The sequence below is a fragment of the Petromyzon marinus genome, chromosome 23 (assembly GCF_048934315.1).
Source record: "Petromyzon marinus isolate PM22_M1 ecotype Great Lakes invasive population chromosome 23, UKy_Petmar_22M1.pri1.0, whole genome shotgun sequence".
In the NCBI taxonomy this organism is placed as follows: domain Eukaryota; kingdom Metazoa; phylum Chordata; class Hyperoartia; order Petromyzontiformes; family Petromyzontidae; genus Petromyzon; species Petromyzon marinus.
This window is the reverse complement of record NC_133689.1, coordinates 1,256,028-1,270,777: the sequence shown is the minus strand read 5'-3', so window position 1 is coordinate 1,270,777 and position 14,750 is coordinate 1,256,028. Positions and strand designations below refer to the sequence as shown.

The 14,750-nt window shown below is 58.9% G+C and overlaps 1 protein-coding gene across 6 annotated transcripts in view; it reads right to left on the bottom strand.

Annotated features, from left to right (window-relative positions):
• Positions 1 to 14,750, bottom strand: part of LAMA2 (laminin subunit alpha 2) — a 102,215-nt gene that overhangs the window by 9,478 nt on the left and 77,987 nt on the right. For 5 of the 6 annotated variants that reach the window (XM_032959281.2, XM_076068909.1, XM_076068910.1 and 2 more), the window contains 16 exons: positions 14,341 to 14,449; positions 13,785 to 13,901; positions 13,051 to 13,233; positions 11,581 to 11,735; positions 10,616 to 10,759; positions 10,036 to 10,169; positions 9,418 to 9,571; positions 6,627 to 6,751; positions 5,448 to 5,610; positions 4,745 to 4,889; positions 3,775 to 3,916; positions 3,188 to 3,199; positions 1,917 to 2,037; positions 1,257 to 1,436; positions 677 to 825; positions 151 to 327 (listed from right to left, as the gene is read on the bottom strand). In XM_032959281.2, coding sequence (XP_032815172.2) covers positions 151 to 327; positions 677 to 825; positions 1,257 to 1,436; positions 1,917 to 2,037; positions 3,188 to 3,199; positions 3,775 to 3,916; positions 4,745 to 4,889; positions 5,448 to 5,610; positions 6,627 to 6,751; positions 9,418 to 9,571; positions 10,036 to 10,169; positions 10,616 to 10,759; positions 11,581 to 11,735; positions 13,051 to 13,233; positions 13,785 to 13,901; positions 14,341 to 14,449 — 2,210 coding nt within the window. The remainder of the gene's footprint in view (positions 1 to 150; positions 328 to 676; positions 826 to 1,256; positions 1,437 to 1,916; positions 2,038 to 3,187; positions 3,200 to 3,774; positions 3,917 to 4,744; positions 4,890 to 5,447; positions 5,611 to 6,626; positions 6,752 to 9,417; positions 9,572 to 10,035; positions 10,170 to 10,615; positions 10,760 to 11,580; positions 11,736 to 13,050; positions 13,234 to 13,784; positions 13,902 to 14,340; positions 14,450 to 14,750) is intronic. The other variant, XM_076068907.1, reaches the window with a different exon arrangement.

The following is a 14,750-nucleotide window of genomic DNA, read 5'->3' as shown; positions in this document are numbered from 1 at the left end:
GTAAAATGATTGCACGGAGCGCGTGCGATGGCGGTGGTGGCAGTGTTGATTAGACGCTTGATAGCGTGGTGGTGCAGGCGCGTGCGATCGTGGCGTTGCGGCGCGGTTGCACGGCGTAGCAGAGGCGGTGCGGCCGGGGGCGGCACTCACACAGAGTTGACGATGAGGTTGCGGATGCAGCCCTGGAAGGACTGGGTGGTCTTGAGGAGAGTGGGGGGCACGGACGGTGGGACGCCCCCCACGTACATCTTCTGCACACGCACGGACGCGGTGCTGGCAAACACCGTCTCCTCCGAGTTGTCCTCGTCCACCTGCACCTTGATGAAGCTGAGCAAGCCAACGTGAGGAGCGACAGGTGATCACGGGTGTCTATAGCTACCTGCACAGGGGCAGTCAGTTCCTGAACAAGCTCACAGCATGTGGAGCGAAACGTCGGACATTGTGCCGAACGGCACGCGGCACGACTAGAAAACACACCGCAGAGCTGCCTCTGATGTCTCTACAAGTAACCGCTAGTCCATTGTCTCAGCTTTCATCTATGATTTTGGCCTTGGGGATGTGGCGTCAGTCCTGATATTGTCCTGAGCCTAAAAGTCTCCTGGAGGGTCGGCGAGTTCGGACTGAGGTCACGGGAGTTTGGTGCCGAGCTCGGGAGGTGAGAGGCGATCTCGCTCACCCCTTGCGCCGCGAGACGGTGAGCGAGTGATCCTTCCCATCGTAGAAGATCCCGGCCGAGGGCTGCGCTGACACGAAGGCCTGGGAGCCGTCGGGCACTTGAACGTGGAACATGACACGCCCGTTGAGCAGCATCACGGCGTAGTGCGGCTACGGGAGACACGCGGTGTGGACTTATTTCAGACGATTAATTACATTTTACCACGCCCAGCACAGACACATCCAGTATGTGTGCGTGTTTTGTTGTGTGTGTGCGTGTGTCGTCATGTGCCGTCGTGTGTTGTTGTGTGCGTGCGGTCCTGTGTGTGTGCGTGGCATCGTGCGTGTGTGTGTGGCAGCGTGCCAGTAGAATTCAAAGCCCCATTTGGCTCTTGGTAAGGAAAGGGTTTCCCACCTCTTCTTATGAGTGATAATTAAGGCTAGTATGTTGGCATGGTAATTTTTCTATGTACTACATAATGTATATTTTTATTTTTTCCCGTCCATCCCGGCCCTCGTCCCCACACCGCTGTGAACCGCCGTGTGACGGCGAGACCCCCGCGGCGACGGCACCGCCGGTGTCCCCCCCTCTCCGCACTCACGGCGGTGGCCTGACGCCGCGGCCTGCCCACGCGCCCCGCGCCCAGGCCCAGCAGCAGTAGCCCCGTCTTGTTGAGGGTGCTGAAGGACAGCGACACGTCGGCGTCCACCCCCAGCGTCGCTGATTCCAACGAGGGCAGCTCCACGAAGCCCTTGTCCTGCAGGCTCACCGAGTGCGCCGCCTGGGCGAGGGGGGGGCGCGTTTGGGGGGGGGAGGGTGGGGTGGGTGGGGGGTAGGGGTACAGGCCGAGAGACCAGAGAGGAACACGTGGGTCACGTGGTCGAACGTTCTGACACGGGACGGCACTCGGAGCACGGGACAGAGTCAAGCCTGTGATTCTTTGTCACCAAATGTCAGCACCGATTAGCAACCTCCACTGACCAGCATGGTGGAGTACTGTCAAAGAATCCTTCCAGATCTTCATAAGTGCACACTAACAGCACTGTTAAAATCTATACGGGGATCTCTGTATATGTGAGTGATGACATCAGAAGTGAGATGAGATAGTGGCGTCGGAGGGCAGTGAGCAATGACTTTGTGAGGCATTTACAGACCGTGGCTGATGATGATAATGATGATGACAATGTCGAGATAGTAGACACAGTCCGTGCGGGGGAATGCAGTAAAGCAACGGGGCCCAGCAGCCGTTCCGTGTCCTCACGTCGAGCGCGCAGCCCTTGCGGATGCCCAGGGAATCCTGGCTGCTGAGCAGGCCGTGGAAGCTGCCCGCGATCTCCACGTCCCTCAAACAGCCCGCAAAGTTGCGGGAGGCCAGCTCCGACCTGCGCCACACGCACGGACACAACGAGCGGCTCGAAACCCGGGTCGTCGCGCTGCGGGTGGCCGTCGCGCTGCCCAGCGGCGGCACATTCGCCGCTTGCGGCGTGCACCCGACGGGCCGCCCTGGTTACGATTGTGGGTCGGTTATCGGTTGTTCGTCTGTTTCCCGCTGGATGTTCAAGATCCCGTGACGTCGTTTGAAAAAGTGTTGGCCACGCTTGCCGGCGTCACGGTCCAAATTCGCCACGTTTTATATTCCGCCCGCAAATCACTTATTTGGGAATCCACTTAGCAACGTTGCCCCCTGCTGGCAGAGCAATGCTCAGTTGCTGCCCGGTGCTCCGTTCATAGGGACAGTTTCCATCAGCGGGGGCCACCCCCCCGATAGATTTAGAACAGGGCACCTCGAGGCGCCCTGCACGGGAGGCGTGAATATCGAGCGATGGTGGCGACGGGAGGGAGAGACACGCGACACGGGGCCGGGGGTCCGCGCACGTGCCACCCCCGTGGCTTTCCCCGTCAGCGGGCCTCCCTCAGCGACAGGAGAGGGCTCGGCGGCTCAAAGCTGAGGCTGCTGCGTCACATGCGGTGGCTTTTAGCCATGCAGAGGCAGCCTGCGGCCTCGGGTGGCGGCACAGGAACGGTGTTAGCTGCAGAGGTTAAACCGCGACCGGCTGTGAAGGCGGCTGCCGCATGCTGTCCACGTTTGGCCGAGACAGTCCCGGTGCTTTGCAGAAGGCCCTGGTCCCGGTGCTTTGCAGAAGGCCCTGGTCCCGGTGTCCCGGAGCAGTTTGTGAAAGTTGGGATTTTGTGGGGGGCTTTCCGAGGAGTGGGCGCGGTGGTCAGTGGAATTGGCGACGTTTTGGGCATAGGCCCTTCTTCAGAGCAGAGAGCTAGGAAAGGGTCATTGCCTGAAATGTCGCCTATTATATTATTGCTTCTCTCCAGACAGTGTTATTGCCGAACGCGTGAGATTTTCGTTGCTCGAGGCTAGAAAGCGTGCTGCCAAGATGGCCGCAGCCAAAGAAGAAAGCACGGCTCGAGGAAGATGCGACAAGATCCGAGTGTCGGATCGTGGCGGCGTGAAGGATCGAGGTAGCGAAACGCGTTGGCAATCGAGTGTCGTGGCCGAGAGCAATCGGATGTCGTTACCTCACGCGCACACTGAGGCGAGCGCCGCGGTCCAAACGGAGACAAAAAAAACACAGTAACACAGATCGTGAGTATCGAGTCACAGCAAACAACCACGAACAACAGTGCACACAGCACATCGCGGAACGCACGCGACGGCGACGACGACCGAGGTCGGGTGAAATGCAGACGCCGGTCCATTTCCATTTGGCCGCTCATGTGACGGGGTGCCCAGGACCGCTTCGGATGTGACTCGCCACCGATGTCAGCCGTGACCGGGCATCGAACTCGGGTGATGCCAGGTTCACACGCGTAAGAATCGCAAGTGCAACAAATCGACGTTTTTTTTTTATTTGCACGTGATGGGTTCATTCCGTTCGCATCGCGGCACCCCTGCTACTAAACACTGCGGGCAGTCCCATCGGGGGGGAGGGGGGGGCACTTACTGTGTCACTGAGAAGTACGAAGGGGCTAGACAAATGGACGGCACGATCGTCGCGGACCTCGCTATCGTACGACGCATCGGAGTATCGCCCGGTCACGCACGCCGTGCTCCCCGCGACGCCGACGGGCCGTGGAGAGGGGGGCGAGGGGAGATCGGCGCTCACCTGGCGTTGTGGCCGCTGGGGATGCCACCGATGTAGAATTTGTCCTTGCTCTGGAGGTTGAGGCCGGTGGCGCCCCCGGGGGACGACCCGGCCACCTCCTCCGTCTGCTTGCTGTCGCGAATGTCCACGAGACGCAGCTTCCCTGGAGGGGGCGCACGGCCGGTGACGCACGCACGCACGCGTTCACGCGGTGCGTGCGTCCGCGCCGTGTCGAACTGTGCGGTGTCTCAACGTGCGGCCGGATCGACACACTGTATAGATTGGCGCGTACTGCCTCGTTCAGAGACGCGGTCATTCCCGAAAAGTATAGAGCAAAAACGGAAACGTGAGTAACGAAGCGTGGACAGACACGCGCTTGGAACTACACTGAGATCCAGAAAAAGGAACGCACGGCTCGCAGAACACGCGCAGGTGAAGGACTGACTATCCAGACTGTTCAAAAAAGTGAAGCAGGCTTGGGCAGGCCAAGTCATGGGGGGGGTGCGGGGCCCGGGTCAAATCGCACCGCGTGCCCCCCCCGACGCCTTCAAACTAAACTGGAAGGATCACATCTGACACCATGACGTAGACGCGTAAGGCCCCCCCTAGGGATGAATCTGGTGAGGAGGTGAAGGTGATGAGGTGAAGGCGAGGGTGAGGAGGTGATGAGCTGAAGGTGAGGGTGAGGAGGTGAGGGTGATGAGGTGAAGGCGAGGGTGAGGAGGTGAGGGGGATGAGGTGAAGGCGAGGGTGAGGAGGTGAGGGTGATGAGGTGAAGGCGAGGGTGAGGAGGTGAGGGTGATGAGGTGAAGGCGAGGGTGAGGAGGTGAGGGTGATGAGGTGAAGGCGAGGGTGAGGAGGTGAAGGTGATGAGGTGAAGGCGAGGGTGAGGAGGTGAGGGTGATGAGGTGAAGGCGAGGGTGATGAGGTGAAGGCGAGGGTGAGGAGGTGAGGGTGAGAATGCGAGTGTGGCGAGCCGTGGAGGAGGCACCGGCTTTGCCGTTGCGTCCGAAGTTGAGCGACTTCCAGGTGCCGTCGTTGTAGCGACGGCTCGTGCTGATGCGGCCCACGCCGCTGCCCAGGTCGTACATCACCCTCACGTGGCCGTCCACCAGCTCCACCGACAGGAAGTCTTTCTGCGGGCGGCAACGCGGCACGAGCGCTCGCTTAGCACGGTTGGCTACATACAGAGTCGCATCACGACGCGGCCGTGGCGGCGCTTCGCGTGCCGCCCCATGAACCCGGTGACCCGAGTTCCATTCTCCGCCAAGGATAATGTCGGTGGCGAGTCCTGTGTATGGGGCCCACAGACGTGGCTAGACGCGGTACAACGATGGATGTTGCCGTACTGCCCTCTGTTACACACCACACAGCCCCGCAGGCGCTGTGGCAGCATCCCCTGCGTGGTGGTCACAGGTAACCCATCCAAGCACTGGCCAGGCTCAATTCTGCTCGGCTTCCGAGATGTGACGAGATTGGGGAGCATTCCAGGTGATTTGGCCAAAGGCTTGCAACGTATATCATCATGAGTGGTGCACAGGTACAATAGCATGGAAGAGCACTTTAGGGCACAGCTCAAAATGGGCTACGGCCTGCAAGCAAAAGCCACCGGGCACTTGAATCGTCCACGCGAAATCAAGTCGAGCATTTGAGACGATTTAATCCGTGGAGCGCCGCTCGGCCGCCCGGCGCACCGTGTCCCTGGTGGCCGAGTAGAGGAGGAGGGCGTTAGCGGAGAAGGTGCGGAACTTGAAGACGAGCACGGTGGTGTTGACGTTCCAGCGCATGGGCCGCTGTGCCGCAGAGTACCCCTCGCCGTCAAACTGCACCGTGCCCTCGTCGTCTTTGGGCTGAGGGCTGAACACGCGCACACAAAGACAAAGATCCCCCGTAGAGCCTGAACAGACTGTTGGGGCAAGTGCTGTTAGCGAGCACCTATGAAGGCCGGCACGGCACACGAGGGGATGGGTGGCCAGCACCACGCCCGGCCGCCTTTGTCTCCCCAGTGGCGATGTTTACGCATCGCACCAGGTACTCACCGTTGTTGGCCGCGAGCGGGAATTGAACCCGGGTCGCCAGGTTCGTAGCGCGGAGTGCTAACCGCGACACCACCGCTCCCCACACGCACACACACATACACGTGCATACGTGTACACACGCACACACAGGGCAAAGACACAGATCCCACGTGAGCTGATTATGCAGCCACATCGATTAGGGGGGGCAACGCTTCTGAAGCCATCGACTAATTACATTGACAACCCAGTTTGGTCACAGGCGGCTGCCTGGCTTTGACCCAAGGTTCTCAGGGGGGGGTGGCTCAGCGCTCCGACCTCCGGCCAACCCGGCCTCCCCCCATCATCGCCTTGCACTCTGTTAGAGGCCTGGAGCCAGGGCTGTGGCGGCAGGGGTGCAGCTGCACTGTGGCCCCCTGCAAAATAGATGACAGACACACAGCTACTGTGCTATTGTGTATTGGTGTCGCCACCCTACGCGTAGTGCTGGCAAACCCTAAATAACGAACGTCTAATTAAACTGAACTAAAATCATTGCATCACATCTACGATTGAACACTGCGCCCACTGTTCGTGCGCCGCTGTGCATTTAAAAAAAAGCATCGTGAGCGGTGAACGTTCGGGAACCAGCGCATGGCACTGGCAGGAAGTCAAGGTCTCGGGATTGGCTGTCGAAATGTCCGGAGATGAAATCACGATAATCGGAGAAAAGCATCATCTTGGAGATCTCACCTCACACATAATTGTTCATGTGCATTCAAAGGTTCCGTAGTCGGCTTAATCAGGATCAACATTTCTGTGATTTTGTGCATCCTGGGGGTGTCCGGACTGCCACAGTGACCCCCACGGAGGCCTCACCTCACGATGCAGCCCGAGCAGTCGCCCCCCGTGCTGCGGAAGTTCCAGAGGCCGATGGACTTGCCGTCGAGGAACGCCTCCCCCATGCAGCCCGTGAAGGCGGTGAACTTGACCGTGTCGTGTTTCTACGGGGGAACGGAAGAGTCGAGCGAATGTTCACGGCGCCGTGGACGTGCGGCGGTCATCGCCGGGCCGTACACTCCACAACGTCGCCGCCTTGAGGCTCACTCAACGCCCAATGAGTCGTCTTTGTCGAACTTTCAGGGAATCGTCACGATTCAGGAACCCGATTCGGGAAGAGATTCTGTTTCGTCTCGTTAGTACGCATCCCAACCAAGGTTGAATGTGTATATACGCTACGCACGGTTAATTCGCGTATCGATTACTGAATATGAACAATGCTGTAGCATGAAGGTGTGTTGATGTTCGGTATTTAAATCAGCAAAATTTATCAAAAGAGGGACACAAATTGGAGCAAAAAAGACTTTGTGTGCGCAATATTATTTATAACTCGTTATTGTGCATGCGCGTGCACACGAGTACGTGCGTGCGTGAGTGCATGCGTACATGAGTGCGCGAGTGAGTGAGTGCGTGCGTGAGTGTGTGAGTGAGTGTGTGAGTGAGTGTGTGAGTGAGTGTGCGAGTGAATGTGACTGCCCGAGTGAGTGCGCGAGTGAGTGAGTGCGTGCGTCCTGCACAGATGCCATATTTTCTGTCCGTCTGCTACATCTCTGCTTTATTGACCTGGTCAAGGCCTATGATACCATCAGTAGGCCTGGGCTCTGGGTCGTTCTTCGTGCTTTTGGAGTACCTGACCCTCTGCTCACGATCATTAAGGACCTTCATGATGGTGAGCGGGCCCGGGTAAAACTACGTGGCCGGGAGTCAGAGCCATTCCCCGTACACCTTGGGGTGCGACAGGGATGTCCTCTGGCTCCCACATTATTTAACATCTATTTTGACCACGTAGTTCGTGAAGCCTTCAATAGCTGTACCGGGGGAATCTCCATATGGTACAGATATAATGGGAGGCTGATCGATGCCCGGGTGCGGTCAAGGGATGACTCCCTATTGGCCAACCAAGTTATGTATGCTGATGATTTGGTAATAGCTGCTCAGTCAGAGGAGGAGTTGGAGACGCTGCTGCTGAGACTGGAGCGTGCCACTAAGAGGTGGGGCCTTACCATCAGCCCCACCAAAACTAAGCACCTGCCTGGGTATTTTGTACCATCGGACACTCCACCCCCACAACTCCCAATCGGTGATGGGGCAGTTGTGGATAGAGTGGAGAGTTTCCCATACCTGGGTAGTGTGCTTATGACTGGCTCCAGTTTAACAGCAGAGGTCTCACTCCGAATCAGTCGAGCGGCAATATCTTTTCATCGGTTGCGTAACGCTGTGTGGAAGCTACCTGGTCTATCGCTCCGCACTAAGCTTCAGGTCTTCTCGGCCACGGTCATTCCCTCCCTTCTCTACGCTTGCGAAACGTGGACCCCCCTAATGGAACATCTTCGCCGGTTAGAAACATTTAGGCTGGCCTGCCTACGATCCATCCTGGGTTTAACCAGACTGGATTGTGTGAGAAGCTCACAAATCCTTGAAAGATCTGGGCAAGGTCCCATCGGTGAGCTCCTCCGACGGGCAAGGCTGCGATGGCTGGGTCATGTAGCCCGCATGCCCAGCCAACGCATGCCGAAACAGCTTTTGTTCGGCTGGATTGAGGGGGCTAAGCGGGCGCGGCACGGGCTAGAGAAGAGATGGAGTGATGTGGTACAGGAGGACGTGGAGCTGAGTGGACTTGCCGATGACTGGTACCAGCGGTGTCAAGATCGACCTCTGTGGAGGAGGCTCGTGAAGGATCCTACTGGGCAGTTGGAGGTAGTCGCCCTCCAACAACAACGGAGGGCGAAGGAGCGACGCTCACAACAACGAGCGGAGCGCCGGGTGGCTAAAGCACAGCAGGTTGGCACAGTAGGGGGCACAGGTGGTGCATCAGCCAGTGATCTCAGTCAGTCGACCCGTGGCACCTGGGTCTGCCCCGTGACCTCCTGCCAGCGGGCGTTCGACACTTCACGTGGCCTCAGGGTGCACATAGCCTGGCACAAGCGTCGTGGTGACGTCACCGCCACTTAGTGGCGAATGGCGGTTGTTGTTGTATGAGTGAGTGTGTGAGTGTGTGAGCGTGTGAGTGTGTGAGTGAATGTGACTGCCCGAGTGAGAGTGCGAGTGAGTGCGTGAGTGTGTGAGCGTGTGAGTGAGTGTATGTGACTGCACGAGTGAGAGTGCGAGTGAGTGCGTGAGTGTGTGAGCGTGTGAGTGAGTGTGCGAGTGAATGTGACTGCCCGAGTGAGAGTGCGAGTGAGTGAGTGCGTGCGTGAGTGTGTGAGCGTGTGAGTGTGCGAGTGAATGTGACTGCCCGAGTGAGAGTGCGAGTGAGTGCGTGAGTGTGTGAGCGTGTGAGTGAATGTGCGAGTGAATGTGACTGCTCGAGTGAGTGTGCGAGTGAGTGCGTGAGTGTGTGAGCGTGTGAGTGAGTGTATGTGACTGCACGAGTAAGTGTGCGAGTGAGTGCGTGAGTGTGTGAGCGTGTGAGTGAGTGTGCGAGTGAATGTGACTGCTCGAGTGAGTGTGCGAGTGAGTGAGTGTGTGCGTGAGTGTGTGAGTGAGTGTGCGAGTGAATGTGACTGCACGAGTAAGTGTGCGAGTGAGTGCGTGAGTGTGTGAGTGTGTGAGTGAGTGTGCGAGTGAATGTGACTGCCCGAGTGAGTGTGCGAGTGAGTGCGTGCCTCACCTTGACGGTGGTGCCGGCGAAGCCGCCCACGAACAGCTTGGCGTTGTTGTCCACGTCCAGGATGGTGTAGCCCTTGGGGGACTGCCCCGTCTGCTTAGTGGGCTCCCGGCCTCCCACCAGCGCCTTCACCGACAGCGAGCCGCTGATGCCGGATCTGGCCGAGACGCCGGTCGATGCAGCGGGGGGAGATGGGGAACAACAACAACAATTCACTTTCACTTCGCAAGAGGTAAAGGTGCAGCCCTGTAACTGCTTGCTCGCACCACTGCTGATGGAAGGGTCTTTACGAGAGGGATCGCTCGAGAGAGAGGCTGTCTTTGGCCTACTCTTCCACGCTAGCCAAACGTCTCGGAAGAGAAGGGAGTGTCCACGCTTAACCCCGCCACACGTGACCCACCGATCGACCGACCGCGGTTGTGTCAATCCATACTGCTGGGGGCACTGCGGTGTAGAATAGCAGTTCATGTAAAGTAACCGTTACATTTAATTTTATCTAAACACCGGCTGGGGGCTGCCCTCGAAGACGGGCACCACCTCACGTCGAGCGCATGGCCCGCTGTTAACATTTCCACTTTGGCGGAGCGTGCCCTTGCACGTTCACGTCGCGAAATGCCGCACCTCTCCGCGTCGATGCGGTACCACACGTTGTTGTGGATCTCCAGCTCCGGGTAGTCCACCTTGCCCACGCCCGAGCCCACGTCCCACTGGAACACGACGCGGCCGTGCCGCATCTCGATCGCCATGAAGTCCGTCTGCGCGCGGGGCAAGCGGGACAAAGATGCGCAACGCTGTCAGCCCCGCCCACTTTTACACAGCCACGCCCATCCACCCACTAGCACCACCCACTTCGTTCGAGGCATCTGGCTGGCTTTTATTGATGTTGACTCCACCCACTCTTCAGGTAGCCCCACCCACTATTCAGGTAGCCCCACCCACTGTTCAGGTAACCCCACCCACTGTTCAGGTAACCCCACCCACCACTCAAGTATCCCCACCCACTGTTCAGGTGACCCCACCCACTGTTCAGGTAAACCCACCCACTACTCAGGTCGCCCCACCCACTAATCAGATATCCCCATCCACTACTCAAATCCACATTTTGCCCCGCATCACAAGCCTTTCTGAAACCACAGGGAACGTCAAGACCATGTTAGGGCATTTGGCCGCTTAATGTGGGTGGGGCGCGCCGTGCCCTCACCGTGTTGGCGCTGGCCAGGTAGAAGAGCAGGTTGTCGGGCACGGTCGTCTTGACGTTGAGCGTCACCGTGTTGTACTTGCCCTTCTTGATGTCGGCGCGGTACGTTCGCACGCAGCTCCCGCCCGACGCCACCGACACTTTGATCTGCGAGCGGAGTCGAGGCGGCCAAACCGGCGTCAGCACTGGGGACGGCCGCGTGCACGGCCGGGCACAGCCTCTCACAGCTGTGGGCTCGGGGACACCGCCACAAACCCGACACGCACATCCACTCGCCACCGCTGGCGCAGCGTGGTCGGCGTGCGACGTGGTAGCCAGGAATGCGGTGGGCTACTCCGTCCGCTTACCCTGCCCCTCCACCACGTGGGTACCGGTGCAGTTGCACCGCCTGCGTACTCGATAGCTACGCCGCTGGCCACCCCCACGAGCTGCCACCAACTACCGATCGCTGCCACGGTCGTCTACGCGTTGTCACCTCCCACCGTGCACCACCACGTACAGCTATGAACCATCACGACTATCTACCATGAACATCTACACAGCCACCTACCTCCGTAGACAACCAGAGATGATCACACACATCTATCCACAGCCATCCGCCATAATCCACCCTTGTATGCAACCGTGAAGCTCCATGCATGTCACCTTCACCCATGGGTCACAAACAGGGCTACACTTCTCAATCGATATTTTCCAAAATGCTGCGGGGCTGGCTGGGAGTAGCGATCACCAGCGTTAGGCACTATCACGTGATTGCAAGGTACGCCTATCCATCAATATCTTATATTATAATTGTACCAAAAATACCTATAATCCAATGAGGACACGTTTATATCACGAGGGCAAAGCAAGGTAAAATGAATGTAGCTGGGTGCAAAATGAATCCCAGAGCAGTGATCCGGGCTGTTCGGGCCACAACCAATCGCGGACGGCCCAGTGGCCCAGGTGTGAGGGTCACGGCCACTCACCGAGGCGGCCTGCTTGCGGGCCTGGTTGATGAGGTTCTTGATCTGGGACAGGTTCTTGTTGAGGTTCGACTCCAGCACCTGGATGGGCTTGAGTTTCTCGAGGAGGCGGTTCACCTCGTCGTCCACGGCCTTTGCCTTGTCGGCCGCCTCGGCAACTGCGCAGGCCGCACCGGGCGCACGGTTACCGCGCGTCGACGGTGTCGCCATGGTTACCGCGCGTCGACGGTGTCGCCATGGTTACCGCGCGTCGACGTTTTCACCACGGTTACCGCGCGTCGACGGTGTCGCCAAGGTTACTGCGCGTCGATGGTGTCGCCAAGGCTACCGCGCGTCGACGCTGTCGCCATGGTTACCGCGCGTCGACGACGTCGCCACGGTTAGCGTCGACGACGTCGCCTACTAGCAGAGGCGAGCGTCGTTGCGACATCGTGTGTTACGAAGCGACGTCCATTCTCAGACAAATTTGGGGGCAGATGCTCGAAAGGAGGAGAGGTGGCCGAGCATGCAGCCACAACGCACGCCCCTTACGCAGGTCACAGCGAAGTGCACCGTGCAACTCATGCTCAGGCGAGGAGGGGGACGAGGAGGGGGAGGAGGGGAATGAGCGGGAGGAGGAGGGGGGAGAGGAGGGGGAGGAGGAGGTGCGATGGAACAGACACGAGGTACGTACTGATTCCTGGCGGGCATGGAAAGGAGACAGGAACCCAAACATGGAAAGGAGAAGAAGAGAGAAAAACGACATCAGTGGCTGTGAACGACGATCCACCGCAAGAAGCTCACGTGAGTGTGGTCAGCAGGGCACCGGATGGCGTGGGTCATTGAGGGTTAAAGTGAAGGTGAGGAAGGCCCCTGCACAAATGGGCAACGGGAGGGGCGGCGCTCATTTACACCGGCGGCCCTGAGCCAGTGCGAGAAATTCCACATTCCCATGGCGGAGACTCGTCTCTCCTTGGGCAGTCCGAATGTGTACATGCACACGGACAGCCCCTTGACGAGTCCACTCCTGGATGAGGGCCTCGTCACGCTGTGGGGGTCGTGGGGGTCATTGCTACTCTGGTGGTGGTGGTGGTACCTCCCAGGCTGGTCAATCCCCCCCCCCTCCCTTGTTTTCGTAGCCCCAGTGGCCGGGCCCCCTTCCTGCCCGCGGGACCTCGGCGCAGCTGCACCGCCTGCATACTCCATAGGTGACAGGGCCGGCCGGCAAAAACGGTTCGTGCCTCCGACTCAGCGGCCGCCCCGGTCAACACTGCGCCTGTGCTGTCCGCCGTATAAAAGAAGCGCCGCCGGCTCCTCCGCGGGGTGACGTCACAGATCCCCTTGGCGTGGAGCAGCTACAAGTTTATTAATGTATTTACAAACGATCGCCTGCACCGCGAAACCACCGCGGACTCTAGCCACCTGCGCGACGCCATCACCGCAGCCTGGCGCTCGCGCGAACGGGGCGGTCGCGAGAGCGCGGGGGTCACGTACTGTTCTTGCCGGAGTCGTTGATGAAGTCGTTGGTCTTGCGCGTGTCCTGGTTCAGCTTGTTGTAGTCCTCGTTGATTTTGGCCAGCTGCTTGTTCAGGTCCTTGGTCTCGGCGAGCAGCGCCCCGGCGGACTCGTTGGCCATCCGCGCCTTGTCCTTGGCCTGCACGATCTTCGCGCCGGTGTCTTCACAAACAGCCGCACGTCACGGTCATTTCCCGTTTACAGCCCAGAGTCAGCGGTGGGAATTCCACGTTCACATGGCGGGGGTCGAGTCTATCCATGGGAACACCGCCGTTGACTTCCCCACAGTGGTACTAGTTTAATGGAACCAAGAGAGATGATGGGGCGAGGTAAACCTCTCAAAACAGGGTTGGAACTCACAACCTTCCAATTGAGAGCCGCCTGCTCTACCGCTGAGCCACCGGGCCAGGTTCACAAACACATTGTAGACACTTGCACGCATGCTTGTAGGTATCTATGCATTGTACGTACATGTGGAATCCCGCTGTGAGCCCTCGGTAACAAATGTTTAACCCTTGACCCTTGATCGTTAGGGGCCCCCCTTCACGTGTGCGTCACGCGCGTGAAGACGCCAGCGCTCGGTGCCGCAGCGTGGTCGGCATGGGCCCCGGGTCCCCCTCCCCCGCTCCACCCCCACACCTCCACCGAGGCCCTGGTGCAGTTGCACCGCCCGCAGGCTGGATGGCGGAGCCGCCGCCCTGCCCCCTACTCACCGTTGGGAATCATGCGCAGCATCGCCACCGCGTCGTTCAGCCGCCTCTCCAGCTCCGTCTGCTCTCGGTTGCCTTTGGCGATGCGGTCGCTCACGCCGCCCGTTTGGTTCTTGAGGCCTGTGCAGACCGACGATCGTGGCTCGCGACGGCTCGCGACGACTCGCGACGGCTCGCGACGACGGCCAGCGCCGCTGGACTGGCGGTTCAACCGTCGCCGCATCGGTTCCATCTCCCGGCGCGGCGGTTGAATCGACGGCCCAAGTTTAATAAACCAAAACCAACCCCACGCGCCCCTGCGCCCCTCCTCTGTCCGGCCGCCAGTGCGAATGTGTGCAGCGCGGTTAATCGATCGGAGGGTGCCGTGTGCGGTGGGGTAAAGTGAGGGCACTCCCACTTCTTCCAAGACCAGCGTGGAAGAGTAGCAAAACTACCCTCTGTAGGGACTCTCCAGAGCTCCTGACAGCGGAGGCCCCCTTCTGCCAGCAATGGAAGTTTCGGGGCTGCGCTTTTACCCGCCAGCTGTGATTGTAACGCGCCAGGCGAGCGATGTCCGTACCGTCCACTTGCTTGCCCAGCTTCTTGGCTTCGTTGTTCAGGCCGAAGCTCTGCTGCAGGGAGCTCTTGGCAGCGTCCTTCAGGGACCCATCGAGACCCGGACCGGAGGCCTGGGCACAGCACGGGGACCACAGGGCACCAGAGTTGATCACGTGATGGAACAGGGTGAGCGAGTGGTGGCTGACAAATAGCCGTGTAGAATAATAATAATCATAATACAAATTCATTTTGCAATTTATTTGGCGAAATTGCTGCTACGAGAATACAAAATATTGGTTTGAGTGTTATTAGAAGAACATTACTGTTGGTGCAGAGGGGGTGGGAGGGTGATGGGGATAGAGCGGATGGGAGGGTGGTGTCCCCTCCTGTGTGTTTTATTTCAACAGAATCGTAGAGCACAGGCACAAAACG